Below are 16588 nucleotides of genomic sequence, written 5' to 3' on the forward strand. Positions count from 1 at the left end.
TAATTATGAAAAAAAAAAAAAAAAGACTAACTCTTTGTAAAATTGTACAATACTGCATTAATTTCGAAGCTTGTGACGTAAACAAACACACATCCACCCGATCACATGTTTAGCGTTCATGTAAACACTACGTTCAGATTCATCAATCGGAATGAATTCAATCCGATTGAAGCAAAAGTTGTGCATGTAAACGCACCGGTTCCTGTCAGATCCGCTCCAGCTTCCCGATCATCCCGGGGTTCCTCAGGATCTCCATCTCCAGCTTCTTCTCCTCAGAGCTTCGCTCATAAGCCTCGTTCACGATTCCCGAGTTTCCCCAGGTGATCCGCGTCGGGGCGTGATGCGTCAGCGAGCTCTTCCCGGGATCCGTGCTCTTCCCGGTGTCGGACAGCCGCTCGGAGAGTTTGCTCGCCCAGTGCACAAAGGTATCAAACCTCCTCTTCTCTAGATCCTCATAGGAAACTTTGATGTTCCCCGTGTACCACATGATCCACCAGAAAAGACTGAGGAAAACTATTAATGAGCCAGAGTAGATTAGAAAGTCTCCATAAAATATTCCTTCCACTCGCAGATTGGCAAAAATCCCGAGTAACAGCAAAGCGAACCCGATGATGTCGAACGCGAGTCCGAGGACGAGTAACGCGGCGCAGCCCATCGCGAACCTGCACACACACTCTTTCTCGACTGGCATCTATTCTTCTTTACACCTGTAAAATACACCTGTGAAATACACCTGCTTGTGGCCCCGCCCCCGCGTGTGACGTCACCCAGAACGAACCTGAAAGTGCGCATGCGCGCTCCGACACGCGGAGTTGTTTTGAGTTCTGCATTATTAATTTTAACAATAACGCCTCGGTCATGGATTTGATTTGAACACAGATGATTGGTGAAACAAAGAGGTAACTAATCACAAACAGTTTTAATTTGTGTGAAAATGATTTTTATTATGACAGTTGCCTGACTTTTTTTCTTCTAAGGTTATACTAACTTCTTGTTTACTAGGTGAAAATAGTCTGAGGTGAATGTGTGAAGAAAACAAAGAAATATGAAGGTAGTGTCATTCCTAATTAAGGTGTATTTATAAAGAGTGTGAAAATATGATTTAATTTAATTAATTGGTTTAATTTGCATTAAACTCTTCACAATAAGGTTACATTAGATAATGCATTGACTAACAATGAGCAACACATCAGTAACAGTGGCCTATTTATTCATCTGTTAATGTTAGTTCATACAAAACTTGTGTTGATGATCACGTCAGCTCAGGTTCATTAAATAATACGACTTTTGATTTTAATTATGTATTAGTAAATGTTGAAATTAACATTACATAAGATAAATAAATGCTGTAGAAGTATTTTTCATTGTTAGTTCATGTTATTGTAAAGTGTTACCATTTAATTTTGCATTGTTTTTAGCCTATGCTATAAACATGCTAGCCATTAAATTAGCTGTACTGTCGTGAAACAATGGACTACTAGGCTATTTTATCCTAAAAATTATTTCCTCTGTTGTTATACGGAACTGTGTGACTGAAACCTGAACCGGAAGTGGCCGGCAGATGGCGCTAGTGATCTTCGCGAGCACTGCAGACATGCGCAGTGAGAGATAATCTAATCAAACATGGCACCCCAAAGTGAGCAGAATCATTCATTTATATGTCCATTTCCACTGTGTGAGTAAATATTAAACATTATAACACTCTTCTGCAGAATAACCCGTGTGTATCTGAAAGCTTGTGTCAGTGTTCACAGATATTCCTCCAGAAACACGGAGATCCTGTCCGGCACAAACATAATGAGCTGCTGGAAATAATTGTGTCCTGAGGGAAAAGAGCCAGTGAGAAGCTTGTGTTTTTGTAAACCGTTCATTGAATACGTCCAGGAAACGAACGCTGAACGGAGCAGGACCTTTTTAGTGTGAAAGAATGTGACAGTCAAAGATGTTGAGCTTTTCCCGACGGATTGATATTGACTGATCATTAATACAGTAGTGAAGAAAGAAAGGCTCTCCTCCTCTTCCTTGCTGAAGATGCTCATCTTCAGCTGTTAAACTAAGACAAACTCTCCCGCATTGTTGGATCCACAATAGCTTTATATCATGCTGTATATTGAGATCATTGGTGTGAAGGACGGTAAATTATTCATCACTCAAAACTGTACTTTTAATAGCCTGAATAAAGCCTGGACGTGTTTAGACTGATAATGCTGTGAACAACAGCCCTTCGATAGCTTCCAGCAGCAGCTGCACATTTCTCCAGCACTAAAGCATCATGTAAGATATAAAAATGTAGCAGATTTCTCTGTTTTGTTAAGTCACCTTCATTTATATAGCGCTTTTTTTGTTTCATTTATATATTAAAGTTAAATAGCCTAAATATAAAGTTATGAAACTTCACTTAGCCCTCAGCCAAAACGATTGGCCAGGGAACAAATTATAGATTCACGAGATGAAAGATCGCCCGTTAGATATACACAAGACAAAATATATCTCATGTTTAACCACCACAGAGATGTCAGAGTCGGCCGCAGACGTCAGAAGGACTAGCCGAGGAAAGGCTGTTCCAGGCGCGGTACATGAGCGCCCAGTGACCGCCTGGATCTCACAACCTTGATCAAATTTTCATAAATCTTTATAAATAAACCACAGATTTGAGCTTTAAACAACTACATTCTTGCCTGAAAAACTCTTAAAACTACATTACTGACAGTAAAAAATATTTGCTTTCCCTGAACAGCTTTAGTGAAGAACAGCTTCAGACGAGCCGTTGATCTCATTACAGGACAGATTCTCAGAACCGACCGTTTACAGCAGGTCCAAAACTTCACATTTCAGAATGTCAGATCTCAGTGTTTAGAGTCGGGATCGCTCCTGAGAGTCTGCCTTCCTCCCAGTCCTGATTTCCCAGAGGATCTGTAGTCCTGACACGCTTGAGCTAACCCAGCATTTAAGCAGACATATTCTGCTATCAAACACATCCCAGCAAGCAATAACCATCATTTCACCGTCTAGGTTAACTAGAGACCCGATATAGTCCGGCTATGAGTAGGTTAACTAGAGACCCGATATAGTCCGGCTGTGAGTAGGTTAACTAGAGACCCGATATAGTCCGGCTGTGAGTAGGTTAACTATAGACCTGATGTAGTCCAGCTATGAGTAGATTAACTATAGACCCGATATAGTCCAGCTATGAGTAGGTTAACTATAGACCCGATATAGTCCGGCTATGAGTAGGTTAACTGTAGGCCCGATATAGTCCGGTTATGAGTAGATTAACTATAGACCCGATATAGTCCGGCTATGAGTAGGTTAACTAGAGACCCGATAGAGTCCAGCTATGAGTAGGTTAACTATAGACCCGATATAGTCCAGCTATGAGTAGGTTAACTATAGACCCGATATAGTCCGGCTGTGAGTAGGTTAACTATAGACCCGATATAGTCCGGTTATGAGTAGATTAACTATAGACCCGATATAGTCCGGCTGTGAGTAGGTTAACTATAGCCCCGATATAGTCCGGTTATGAGTAGATTAACTATAGACCCGATATAGTCCGGCTATGAGTAGGTTAACTATAGACCCGATATAGTCCGGCTATGAGTAGGTTAACTATAGACCCGAGATAGTCCAGCTATGAGTAGGTTAACTATAGACCCGATATAGTCCGGCTGTGAGTAGGTTAACTATAGACCCGATATAGTCCGGCTATGAGTAGGTTAACTATAGACCCGATATAGTCCGGCTGTGAGTAGGTTAACTATAGACCTGATGTAGTCCAGCTATGAGTAGATTAACTATAGACCCGATATAGTCCGGCTATGAGTAGATTAACTATAGACCCGATATAGTCCGGCTATGAGTAGATTAACTATAGACCCGATATAGTCCACTTCTAGCCACTCTCTCTCTCTCTCTCTCTCTCTCTCTCTCTCTCTCTCTCTCTCTCTCTCTCTCTCTCTCTCTCTCTCTCTCTTTCTCTCTCTCTCTCTCACCTGCAACTCTCCCAAACCTGGAGATATTTGTGCACAGGTGTGACAGTATTTCCCAGGACGAGAGCTGTGTTGAACACCAGTGAGTCTGGGTTCACATCGAGGATAGTGCGACACTGCGACTGCAAGCGTGTCATTTCTGGATCAGACTGTTGATGCTGAAGGCAGATTTAGTGACTCCCAGGGTCAGAGTTCACGGCTGTGTGTGTCAGTGCTCAAGGTCGTGGGTTATGGCTGACGGCTGGGTCGGGTTTGTGTGGTTGTTGAATCCTTTAGATAATAACTAGTGGAAGTGCTGTACGTGTGGATGCCAGAGCCGTGTGTGTGATCTTCTCATGTTTAATCAAGCTGAAAGACTAGCGTCCCGTGACACGTGTGTGTTCACCAGCGGATCTCAGGTAGACGTGTGTATGGCGCTCGAAATGTTCCATTCGGCGACGAGACTGACAAGCACGACAGATAACACACGTGTATACGTGACGTGATATTTGCGTGTACGTCTCCATATAAAACAAATGGAGACGTACACGCAAATATCACGTCACGTAGACACGTCAATAACGTGTAGCTGTTGATCTTTACAGACGTGACGGCGGCGTCACGTTAGAATTTAACGTGTGGATAACGTCTGCACGTCTGCCCGTCTTAACGTCTGCCCGTCTGCACGTCTTAACGTCTGCACGTCTGCACGTCTTAACGTCTGCACGTCTGCCCGTCTGCACGTCTGCCCGTCTGCACGTCTGCCCGCCTTATTTTCCTTATTTTCTCATAGGCTACATTTAGGCTACTGTTATAGACATTATAGATAATCTTATTTTGGCAGTTTACTTAGGACTAAATTGGATTTATTTATTTATATGATGATGAATGTCTGTTAAGTATGCATTTTGTATCCCAATGATAGATAAAAGTATATTGTCATGTATACGATGAGAGACAAATAAAATGGGCTAGTAAAATTCAGAAAAAGTGGGTCATATATTTGTTTGTTTAAGATTTGTTAAAGCCCTGCAGCAGCCGGTCTTCATGCCTCAAGTTCATTCATAGATGCTGCATTTAGTATTAATTAACCATTCAGAAACCACTTTAAAACGTATTGGATTTTAAACTAAAATGAATTATCATACTTCTGATTGCTGGTTACTGCTATACTTATTCTGAACAGGTCATTAATCATTCAATTTAAAATAGTTTAACATAAATATACTATTTAATAGAGCTACACTACAGTTTTTATAAAGCCTAGCTTTTTTGCTACTATGTTAAGAGCATACAAATATATCACCCAACTCAGGCAAAACAATTGACAGCCCTGATAAATAAAGTAAAAGGCTTAAACGGATGCATCTTGTTTTCACCTGCAGGAAAAACAAACACTTAAAACAAAAATGACAGTAAATGCCCAGTAACATCAGTAGGTGGCAGCAGAGGGACACTCATCTGCTCATTAGCCATGTCCACTCCTTGATATACTTGTAAGAAGTTTCAGTAAGTCTTGGGTCATTTATTCCTGTACATTAAGGGCTCAATGCATTAACAATTTCTGAAAGGAGCAATGTTCGATATAGTATACATTTGCTTTTGTAAAATATTTTCAGTGCTTTAAATGTCTTACAGATTTGTATGGGTTCTGCATGCATCTTTGGAAGTTATTCCACAAGATAAATATTAAGTAAAATGTATGACTGAATTATTTTTTTTAAATGGATTTTTATGTCAAAACGAAGAGTTTGTAATGTCATTTGTAGCATTTTTTAATAACAGAATAATAGACTTAAATAGTCAGAGTATGACTGCTTTATTCTATGGTATTGTCTGCATGCTGGTCCTTTTCCTGTCTAGCACATGAAATACCCATACCTTTACTCTGCTCTTAAGCACACAATAATCATAAATGCTACACTAAATCTTTAAATCCTGGGAAATAAAGTTTGTTACATAAATAAGAATTACAGTAAAAAGCATTCACTTAACAATTTTGCAGTTAATGAAGTACATGTTATACAATATGCTCAGTATTTTGTCTTCAGTATTTTCAGATTTAAACTATATGGCTACGATTTATATTTATATTCTTTATATCACAATGACATACATATGTACACATCAGGGTTTCCGTTGAAATGTCCGACAAAATTAAATCTCTCCGGTCAAATTGTCCGATTAAAATTGCCTAATAATCCCGCCCCCCAACACAATCTGAATTTGAGAATAAGCCTAAAATGTATAAAGCAAAAAAACACCGACCTTTGGCTATGTTATAAAGGAACAGGCTCTACCGTTTTAAAGTTATTAAACATTATTACATGGCTTGGTTGAATTCCAATGTGGAATGCGGTCTGTTATTTCTTGATATCAGACCGCTGAAGCACTTGCGGCGCCAGGATTTTGATTAGGTGGGCCTCCAGAAAACTGGATGGCCCAGTTAAAATAAGCCAAAAAATAAATAAGAACGGTTTCCCCTTCATCTCCGTTTCAGCGCTTTTCTGGGCACTGAGGACAGCGACTCAGTAGCCAACCTGAATTTAATGCGTAATTAGCATAGGTACATTTTTTTGTTGCTTTTTTAATACAATTACAATTTAATTTAATTTATTGTTTAATAAAATTATAGGCCTATTATTTTTAGTTTATTAACAGCAACAACAGCTGTAAAGATGAAGTTGACGATCGCCATCTCCGTAGTGAACGCGCCTATAGAGAGAAATGCACATGATTACATAATCAGAGAGTAGCCTATTTCTTTTAGTTTTAAATTGTTAAAAAGACATTTCAAGCTTTCTTAAGATATATTTCATGTCTGTGAGGCCTATGCTGAGTTTTGTTAAATTAGGATGAGATGCGCTCCAGTTCACGAGCAATGCAAGTGACCGCGCGGGCGCCTGCATGATTAGGCCTATATCGTCTGCTATATTTCCAGGCAATCGGTTGATAAACATTTTTTTATTAAAATTAAGATACAATTTATACAAAACGAAATTCACTTCAGAAAAGTCTTTCTACAAAACAAAACTTAATTAAGTGGTCAAAATCATGTCTGACCCGCTCCATGTCTCTCGATATTGCGCATCCTATCTTACTTGTGCTGTTCACTTTTCATAATCAACATAAATAAAAAAATAACATTATAATATTTTAACAAATATTAAACTAAATGAGCTTAATGGCTACAACACTTATAGTATACGTAGACTCTCTATTTGTACAAATTGCTGCACATTCATTTTATTCTGAATTTTGCACACATAAGTTGAAAGGCATTTGTTTGTGCATGCATTGCAAAACATATCTGCAACATTGATCAAGTTTCGCTGATAATTATGCGTGCATTTATTAATTATTATCTTAATGAATAATGAAACAAGGACGAAGCATATAAACTGCGTTGTTTGTTTAGAATGGAATGGATCGCAAATAGATCCGAATGAAGAAACGAACCATAGTAGAAAATGTTTGTTTTTTCGTCTATTTGAAAGTTAGGCTAATAAACATGTTGCATTCGGCCTGATTATGTAATTTTTTAAGTTGCATAGCCTGCCTCCAGTTTTCCTCAACTTTACTAATTAAGTATCTTTGACCAGCATATCATCAAAATGTCCGGAAAACGAAACCTCTGCCGGTCACTTGTTTTCTAGCGGAAACTCTGGTACACACACACACACACACACACACACACACACACACACACACACACACACACTTTATATATATATATGTGTGTGTGTGTGTGTGTGTGTGTGTGTGTTACATTCTCTATAAAGTACATTTACTGTATTACTGTATGTAAAATGCAAGTGGAGTACGTATACAGTATTACAGTACTGAAAATAATGTCTGATTACACACCTGTTCTGTGTACAAACGTTTAAATGATTGAAGACACTGTTGTTCTCTCAACATTCAGCTGTAAGGTCATGATTGATAACATTGTCTGCAATAGTGTCCTTATTGCATTAGAAACATGTCCACAATCTTGACCTCTTCCACTGTTTTGCCTCTGTACCCTTCTTCCACCACACATCATTACTCCTCTTCCAGACTGTTGACCCTGTTTGTTTCTGTGTTGTTCTTCCATTATCTAAATGTGTGACACGGAGTTGTGCTCTGTCAATATATGCTTGTCAAATGAAGCTTCAGGAGATGCACTTCTGAGCTATTTCAGAGACCTGGTTGATTTAATGCTTTACATTCCCCTTCATTAGTGAAATGCAAAATGTATAGCCAAGACACTGTCATTAAAATGTTAAAATGTAGCATTTCATGGGAACCAACAACAGCACATACATTAGGCTATACCCATATTTCTATTTATAACGCAGCCACTTTAAATTCACATAATGTTTCACATCTGAGTAACAGAAATATAATGATATATATATATATATATATACACTGCTCAAAAAAATTAAGGGAACACTTTTTAATCAGAGAATATCATCAAGTCAGTTAAACTCCTGGGATATTGATCTGGTCAGTTAAGTAACAGAGGGGGTTGGTAATCAGTTTCAGCTGCTTTAGTGTTAATGACATTAACAGCAGGTCCACTAGATGGGCAACAGTGAGACAACCCCCAAAACAGGAATGGTTTTACAGATGGAGGCCACTGAAATTTTTTTCCCTACTCATCTTTTCGGACTGTTTTTCACCAGTTTTGCATTTGGCTAGGGTCAGTGTCACTACTGGTAGCATGAGGCGATACCTGGACCCTACAGAGGTTGCGCAGGCAGTCCAGCTCCTTCAGGATGGCTCATCAATACGTGCCATTGCCAGAAGGTTTGCTGTGTCTCCCAGCACAGTCTCAAGAGCATGGAGGAGATTCCAGGAAGACAGACAGCTACTCTAGGAGAACTAGACAGGGCCGTAGAAGGTCCTTAACCCATCAGCAGGACCGGTATCTGCTCCTTTGTGCGAGGAGGAACATGATGAGCACTGCCAGAGCCCTACAAAATGACCTCCAGCAGGCCACAGGTGTGAATGTCTCTGACCAAACAATCAGAAACAGACTTCATGAGGGTGGCCTGAGGGCCCGACGTCCTCTAGTGGGCCCCGTGCTCACTGCCCAGCACCAGGGAGCTCGATTGGCATTTCCCATTGAACACCAGAATTGGCAGGTCCGCCACTGGTGCCCTGTGGTTTTCACAAATGAGAGCAGGTTCACCCTGAGCACGTGACAGACAGGAAAGGGTCTGGAGAACCGTGGAGAATGTTATGCTGCCTGTAACATCATTCAGCATGACCGGTTTGGTGGTGGGTCAGTGATGGTCTGGGGAGGCATATCCATGGAGGGATGCATAGACCTCTGCAGGCTAGACAATGGCACCCTGACTGCCATTAGGTATCGGGATGAAATCCTTGGATCCATTGTCAGACCCTATGCTGGTGCAGTGGGTCCTGGGTTCCTCCTGGTGCACAACAATGCCCGGCCTCATGTGGTGAGAGCATGCAGGCAGTTCCTGGAGGATGAAGGAATGATACCATTGAAGGGCCACCACGCTCACCTGACCTACATCCAATAGAACACCTCTGGGACATTGTGTTTCGGTCCATCTGACATCACCTGGTTGCACCTCAGACTGTCCAGGAGCTCAGTGATGCGCTGGTCCAGATCTGGGAGGAAATACCCCAGGACACCATCCGTCGTCTCATTAGGAGTATGCCCCGACGTTGTCAGGCATGCATACAAGCACGTGGGGGCCATACAAACTACTGAGTACCATTTTGAGTTGCTGCAATGAAATTTCAGCAAAATTGACAAGCCTGCTACATCATTTTTTCACTTAGATTTCCGGGGTGTCTTTGAATTCAATCCTCTGTAGGTTGATCATTTTCATTTCCATCAAACGATGTGGCATCCTTTCGTTCATAACACATTACCCAGTCCATATTAGTATAGATATCCAGCATGACATTTTTCCCCATTGAGATCTGATGTGTTTTCAAAGTGTTCCTTTAATTTTTTTGAGCAGTGTATATATATATATATATATATATATATATATATAATGAAAATGAATTGCCAACATGCCAAGAATATCAAAAAATACCAAGTAAAACACAAATTTGTAAATATTTGTTTGAATGTTTCTGTAATGAGCAGTTTTTAGAAAACCAGAATGCCTATAAATAAACAATAATAATGACTGGCATTTCACACAAAAGTCAATGAAAATACAGTTCCAAACAGCGCCACAGCAGAACAATTGTCTAAAAGGAGTAGTTGTGTGGGTGTTAAATATATATTTGTATTTTTGAAAGAATAGGTTGAACATCAACCAGTAATCTCAATAGAACAGGGCCTTGGCGCCATCTACCGGCAATTTTATATTGATATTTAGTAGTTTAATATTTATTTAGCCTCCGTTCATTTCGGCATTTACAACTCGGTTTAAATGAGCTTGCTAGAAGTTCATAGAACGATTTTTTATAACATAGAATTTAAGAATATAATTAAGTAATGCATCCACTCTACTATAGAGCTTTTTTATTATTATTATTGTAGCCTATATCCTATTTCATATTCCCACATGCTCGTGCATAATTGATATTGCAAAATAGGCCTACATTCAAAGCTTTTTACTGTTGAGATTCGTTTTTTTATGTATCCAAACCTAAATAGTATTTTCTTAATATTCTTCGAGGATGTTAAAAGCTAGGCCTATGTTAAATAGCTAATGTGATTTTCTCTGCTGAAAATTACTTCATCTAATTTAATAATAGCTTTAATAGCTAAATGATCAAGTCTTCTAGCCCACACTGTTCGAACAGTGTCTCAAATAAGACAAGTCTATTCAATTCAATTCAAATTTAGCTGTAGCCAAGCGCTTTTCACAATATTGTTTCAAAACAGCTTTACAGAAAATGCATTTTAGAAATGTACATAGAAAAATACAATTAGTAAGTTAGTCATTTATTAATCCATCATACAAGTAGCTGCATAAAAGTACGTGCGCTATTTTTAAATTAGCCAAGGCACGTTTTGCGTTCAGACGTGCAGACGGGCAGACGTTCAGACGTGCAGACGGGCAGACGTTAAGACGGGCAGACGGGTAGACGTTCTCCACACGCACGTTAACACGTCTTTAAGCTTGGTTAGGAAAGATATGACACAAAGCGAGCGCCATAGTGTGTGTGCGTGCGCGTGTGTGCGTGTGCGTGCGTGTGCGCGTGTGTGCGCGTGCGTGTGTTCGTGTGTGTGTGCGTGCGCGTGTGTGCGTGTGCGTGCGTGTGCGCGCGTGTGCGCGTGTGTGCGCGTGCGTGTGTGCGTGTGTGCGTGCGTGCGTGTGTGTGCGCGTGTGTGTGTGTGATCCACAAGTGTTGATCCAGCAGTGATGAACACGAGGCCTGAAGCTCGAGGACACACACAGATCAGTCTTATCTCACACACCAGCTTTATCTACACACAGTTGACTCATCCACATGTGCTGATTATGATTACGATTTTGTTGTCATTGCTGGCTGTTCTCTTAATGCTGTCTGAGAACTGAAACCCACATGAGGAGTTGATAAAGCCCATGCGTACAGCGTGTCTCGAGCGAGTGTGTGTTTTGTCACGTGACCTGTGTTGTGTTGTAGATCTTAAACACCGCATTCATCAGGAGCCAACTTAAGTTTACAACCTGTTAGAAGAAGAAAAGAGTGACTGTCTTTATATGGAGGACAAGAGGCATTCTCCAGAATGCAGGTAAACGAGTGTGCTGATTGGCTGTAGGGTGTTTTAGGGGGCGGGACATTCTCATGTCGTTTGATTGGACAGAAATCTGAGTAGTGCAGGATGAGTCATCTGTATTTTTGGTCCGTCTTTCCAGAAGAGAAAGTCTGTCCATTTTTAATGCGTATGTGTACTAAAAGTTAATTTTACATAGAGCTGCACGATTAATCGCAATGAAACCGCACGCGATTTGGCAAAGGCTGCGATTATTATATGTTCAGTTTGTCAGTGCAGCGGCTGATCGGTAGTAAATACTGCCACATCTGAACACCAGAGGGCGCTCTCTCACACACACACACACACTCTCACACACACACACACACACACACACACACACCCCGCAGAAGTATGATCACACACAACACTCCAGGAAACCCCTATGGTCATCACACTCTCTGTCTCTGAATAAACAGAAGATTGAAACGCTTTGATTAAACACGACTAATAAACACACGACTGCCTTATTCTGTGTCAGAAGCTCATCATCTCACAGAAGGAGGAGCTCAGCTGTCCTCATGAAGTGAGTTAGGAGGAAAAGCGTGTTATTAATGTTGTCTTTTGTTGGACAAGAGGTTCATAAATGAGTCTCATGTCTGGAAAGATGTTTGACACGTGTTGCTTTTTCAAATGCTCGTTATAAGCGACTCAAACTCAGAGCTTTCAGAGTGAGCAGCGTTTCCTGAGCCGTACGTCACTGACAAGCTGCACATTACACACAGACAGAGGCTTTACCATTTCATAATCGCGATAAGCCAACTCGGCACACTAGCAATTTATTGGTGCCAAGAGCCTCCAAATACTTTTATTTTTAATACATGTTTTTTACTTTACATTAAAATATTTTGTCAAACTTTTTTTGCTCTTTCAGTTCAAACCAGCAAATAGATGTGGAATAAAAGCAGTAAATCTTCAATGGTTTATTCCGTTATTAAAGATGCTCAGTCACTGCCTCTTCATCTCACGTCTCTGAAGTAAAGGAACCGCTTTACCCGTTTCCAGCTAATGTTTCTCCAGGCGCTCGACACCGCATGGGTTCCCATGAGACGTCTGCTATTGAAATGGCATTACCTTCTTTATTATAATCTTTATAATCTCAAAACGTCTTCCCTCAGAGATTCATTTTCCAATCGTCAGAAGCCAGTTTCTCTCCTGACTTTGGATGATTTGTTATTTTGAGTATTGCAGGTTTATTCTCTTGTGTCATCTTTTATTTCTGTGAGTTTGTATCCGAGTGTCTGAACACACACACACTGAACTCTGTGCTTGTGCTGAGGGACGAACATGACAATATCAGTCAACAAAACCGGTCATTCGGTTATTATATAGTTTATACGTCTTCATTTCATGTGCTGGGCTCAGTAACCTGAGAACTGTGATGATGTTATAGTTAATGTTTCAAAGGTTATGTTTTCAGAGTCATCTTTCCCTTCAGGTAAGGGCATAATCTCTGGTTAGGGATGCATGATATATTAATACCATATCAGTTATCTATTCATTGGTATCGGGCAGAATTTTAATATCTGTGCATCCATAACACTGCTAATATTTATTCAGAGACAGAGACGGACATCTGTAGATAAAGCACTGATCAATGGACAGTTACGAGAGCAAGAAACCTTTCTAATAGCTGTACTTATATAAAATATATATATATAATAATTTGAGTATGATTTGAGCTACAGAAGCAGCATCTAGAGGTTGTCAGATTCCAGTGCTGACTTGATCTGATATCGGGATGAAGTCCTGTCTTGGCCGATCAAGACTGTAAGAGCAATATTCGCATGTGTAATGAAAACAGGAATCCGCTGTCAAACACACAGCCTTTAGATTCACATGTGCTTCTGCTGAAGAGTGTGTGTTCAATCCGCTGGAGTTTCTCTCCAGACACAGATCAACTGCAATTTATCAGATTCTCCACATCCAGAAAAACAAACACTGAGCGCCATTATATTTCAGCAGGAACGCAGATGATATTGTGACGCTTCTCTGCGGCTCTGCTTGAGAACATCAGTCTGATCAGATAGACTTCACTGATCTATTATGAGTTTCATGAGTCTGCAGAAATAAGCTCTTTTCATTTATTTGTGGACTAAGGGATCTGAGCATGAATAATCACTTCATATATCACTGATGGCGTTAGTATTGACATCCACACATATACTGTAGTTTGTGTTTTGAAGCACACGCCACCCAATGCACTGCCGGTTCTCCATACGCCACTGTGAGGAACATCAGCGCTCGTATCCGAGTGTCAAGGACATGTGTCTGAACCCTTCCGGCCCGGGCCGAAGGTCTGGCATAATGAGCTCTGTGAGAGACCCGAGTGTCAGATCCTCACCGACTCTGACACACACACACAGGGTTCAGGTCTTCGTCGTTCATCTGCGCGGGACACACACCACCTGGAGACGTCTCCAAGTAAAACAAGCCGTCTGGCGTCTCAGAAGATCTGTCCTCTGACTGTGGGATTCGGCAGGACGGCAGGAGGAGAGCGATCTGGAGACTCGCATGCCGAGTAAAACCGGCTCGTCCACGAGAGGAACACATCCCTGCTACTGTCACTGACAACTCAATACTAATCTAATATCAATAACTCAGTCTCACCTGTCTTTGCCAAACCATCGCATCATTTCTGCGGGAATAAATCGCTGTAGTGTCTGGGTGAGATGTGCTGAACGGACGCACACGTTAATCATGACTTCAGTTGTGATAGTTGTCTTGAGGCTTCAGATGATTTGAGATATATATATATATATATATATATAGTGTTGAATTTGTATGGAAAAGAACAGCATGAGGTTGAGAACTGTAGATAATAACAGGTTTAGAATATCTTGTTGTCGAGGTTTTCCAGTCGCTCTACACAACACTATAGCAATGCCAAAGTCGGCTGATGGGGTTTCATTTTGCATTTCAATTTTAATTAATAAATACACATCCACGTAGGTTTAGTGGTCAGACTTAAAAATCTCCTTAAAAGTTGATACACTGAGATTCAGATGAACTACATTTGTACAAACACACTAGGAATTTGCTGAACATAAGTACATGCACACACACAAAGCAATAGAAATGCAAATAAGTGGGATTAAGAATAAAAATAACAATAAAGTAATATACATCTAAGCAGACTTATGCATTTATGCACATTCTGTACTGAATAAATATGTATATGCATTTGCATAATAAGTATTTACTTATTTTATGTCCAGGTGGCATATCCACCATATGAATCCTGAACATGTTTCCAGTGTGATCTCAGTGATCGTAGATAAAGGTGTTCTCAGGGTGAAAGAGGAGATTACACATGCAAAGTGCTTTAATTCATTTTTTATTTGCATCGACAATATATATATAATATTAAAGTATTTAAGCCTCTAAAACCTAAGCATTTCCCTCGGTTATCTGGGTAATCTAGTCCCAGAGTAAAATACATGTTTGAGCTGTTTTAACTGAAAGCATTTCTTCAAATATGTCACTGCCACTGTTTTCAAGGTTCACACAGTAATGTTTTTGTCTAAGGCACGATTATAATGAACTAAGGTGTAACTTTGTCTTAATCTAAGCCCTGTCTGTGAAACCAGGCCTTTGTGTTTGAACAACTATAGGGACATTTATATGTTTTATTTTAGGTTCATAAAATATTGAATTCATGGAATTCATAGGTTGATTTTTTTCATAAATGTTAAAATGTATAAATTCTCTCATTATTTCATCATTTACTTTTTATTTTGTTGGCCGTGGGAAAGCTGATTAAAAATATCTATTTACTGCATATTTATCTGTATATTATGTTTTTTATTGTTAAGTTTATGGTATGGTTTAGGGTAGTTTATGGCCTCAGTATATCTACAGTAATATGAGCAGTTGTTAGGTATGAGTACATGCGAACACTAATGATGAGATCAGGCTGATACAGTATTTCATCTGCAGCGATTCATACCTGAGGAGCTTATTTTTAATACGCATATTTCTACCTGATTTATCAGCATTAGTTTTGTTGGTGTAAACTGATGTGTTTAGGTTGGGTTAGTGATGCTAAATTTTTACCAGGTTCTCTTTCTTTTCAGTGTGTCTATATGTGCTCGTCCTTAATTCTTCTGTTTGTTGTGTGACAGTGTGATATTGTTAGTGAGCGTCATGTCTTACTCTGGGCTTGTCATGACATAAATCAGCAAATCCAGCAATCAATGAAGCTGAACAACGAGCCACATTCCCCTCCAGCTTGGCAAGAAAAGGTTAGAGCAATTAACTGAGTCATTGTGAGTCATTGAATCATTGTCATCGCACGACCCCGTCATTATCAGCGGGTTCCCTGATCCACAGTGTGGGGCAAACTCACGTTATAACCAGCGTCTCGGGTTTGAGCCTACAGAACGGAGGACAATTCAGTGACTTGAATTATTAAGACGTAGCAGAACACAATGATTTAATGTTTCCAGACTCAGCGCTGCGCGTGTGTATAATATATAAAGCCCTGCAGCAGACGTTGTTGTGTGAGGCTTAGCTGAGTGTGTGTGTGTGTGTGTGTGTGTGTGTGTGTGTGTGTGTGTGTGTGTGTGTGTGTGTGAGAGAGGCTTAGCTTGCTGGTCAGGTCTCCTCCTCTAGCATGTACCTGAGTTTTCTCGTCCAGCTCAGTGTGGCCTTCGGGAAACACACATACACACACACACACACACACACACACACACACACAAAAGGGTATCGAAAGACACGGATATTGATAGTCCTGCACAGTGTTCGGTCCGAGTCTGAAGGGTCCGAGAGGATTGAGATGCTGTGTTAAAAAAAGCCATGTTTTTTTCTACTTTCTCTAGCCCTCCATGCCTCTGTGCTTCAACACACACGAGTTTGTTGTTCCTATAAAACATTTAGTTGTTTGTTTGGGCAG

The 16588-nt window shown here is 40.3% G+C and overlaps 1 protein-coding gene across 2 annotated transcripts in view; it reads right to left on the reverse strand.

Moving 5' to 3' along the window:
- The window catches only part of LOC309485373 (transmembrane protein 238-like), a 48840-nt gene that overhangs the window by 302 nt on the left and 31950 nt on the right, over positions 1-16588 (reverse strand). Inside the window, exon 2 of one of the 2 annotated variants that reach the window (XM_082152213.1) lies at positions 197-684. In XM_082152213.1, coding sequence (XP_082008339.1) covers positions 206-655 — 450 coding nt within the window. In that variant the 5' untranslated portion in view covers positions 656-684 and the 3' untranslated portion in view covers positions 197-205. Of the gene's footprint in view, positions 1-196; positions 874-16588 lie in introns of those variants that run through there. The other variant, XM_082152212.1, reaches the window with a different exon arrangement.

This window comes from Leuciscus leuciscus (assembly GCF_965113295.1).
Source record: "Leuciscus leuciscus genome assembly, chromosome: 21".
In the NCBI taxonomy this organism is placed as follows: domain Eukaryota; kingdom Metazoa; phylum Chordata; class Actinopteri; order Cypriniformes; family Leuciscidae; genus Leuciscus; species Leuciscus leuciscus.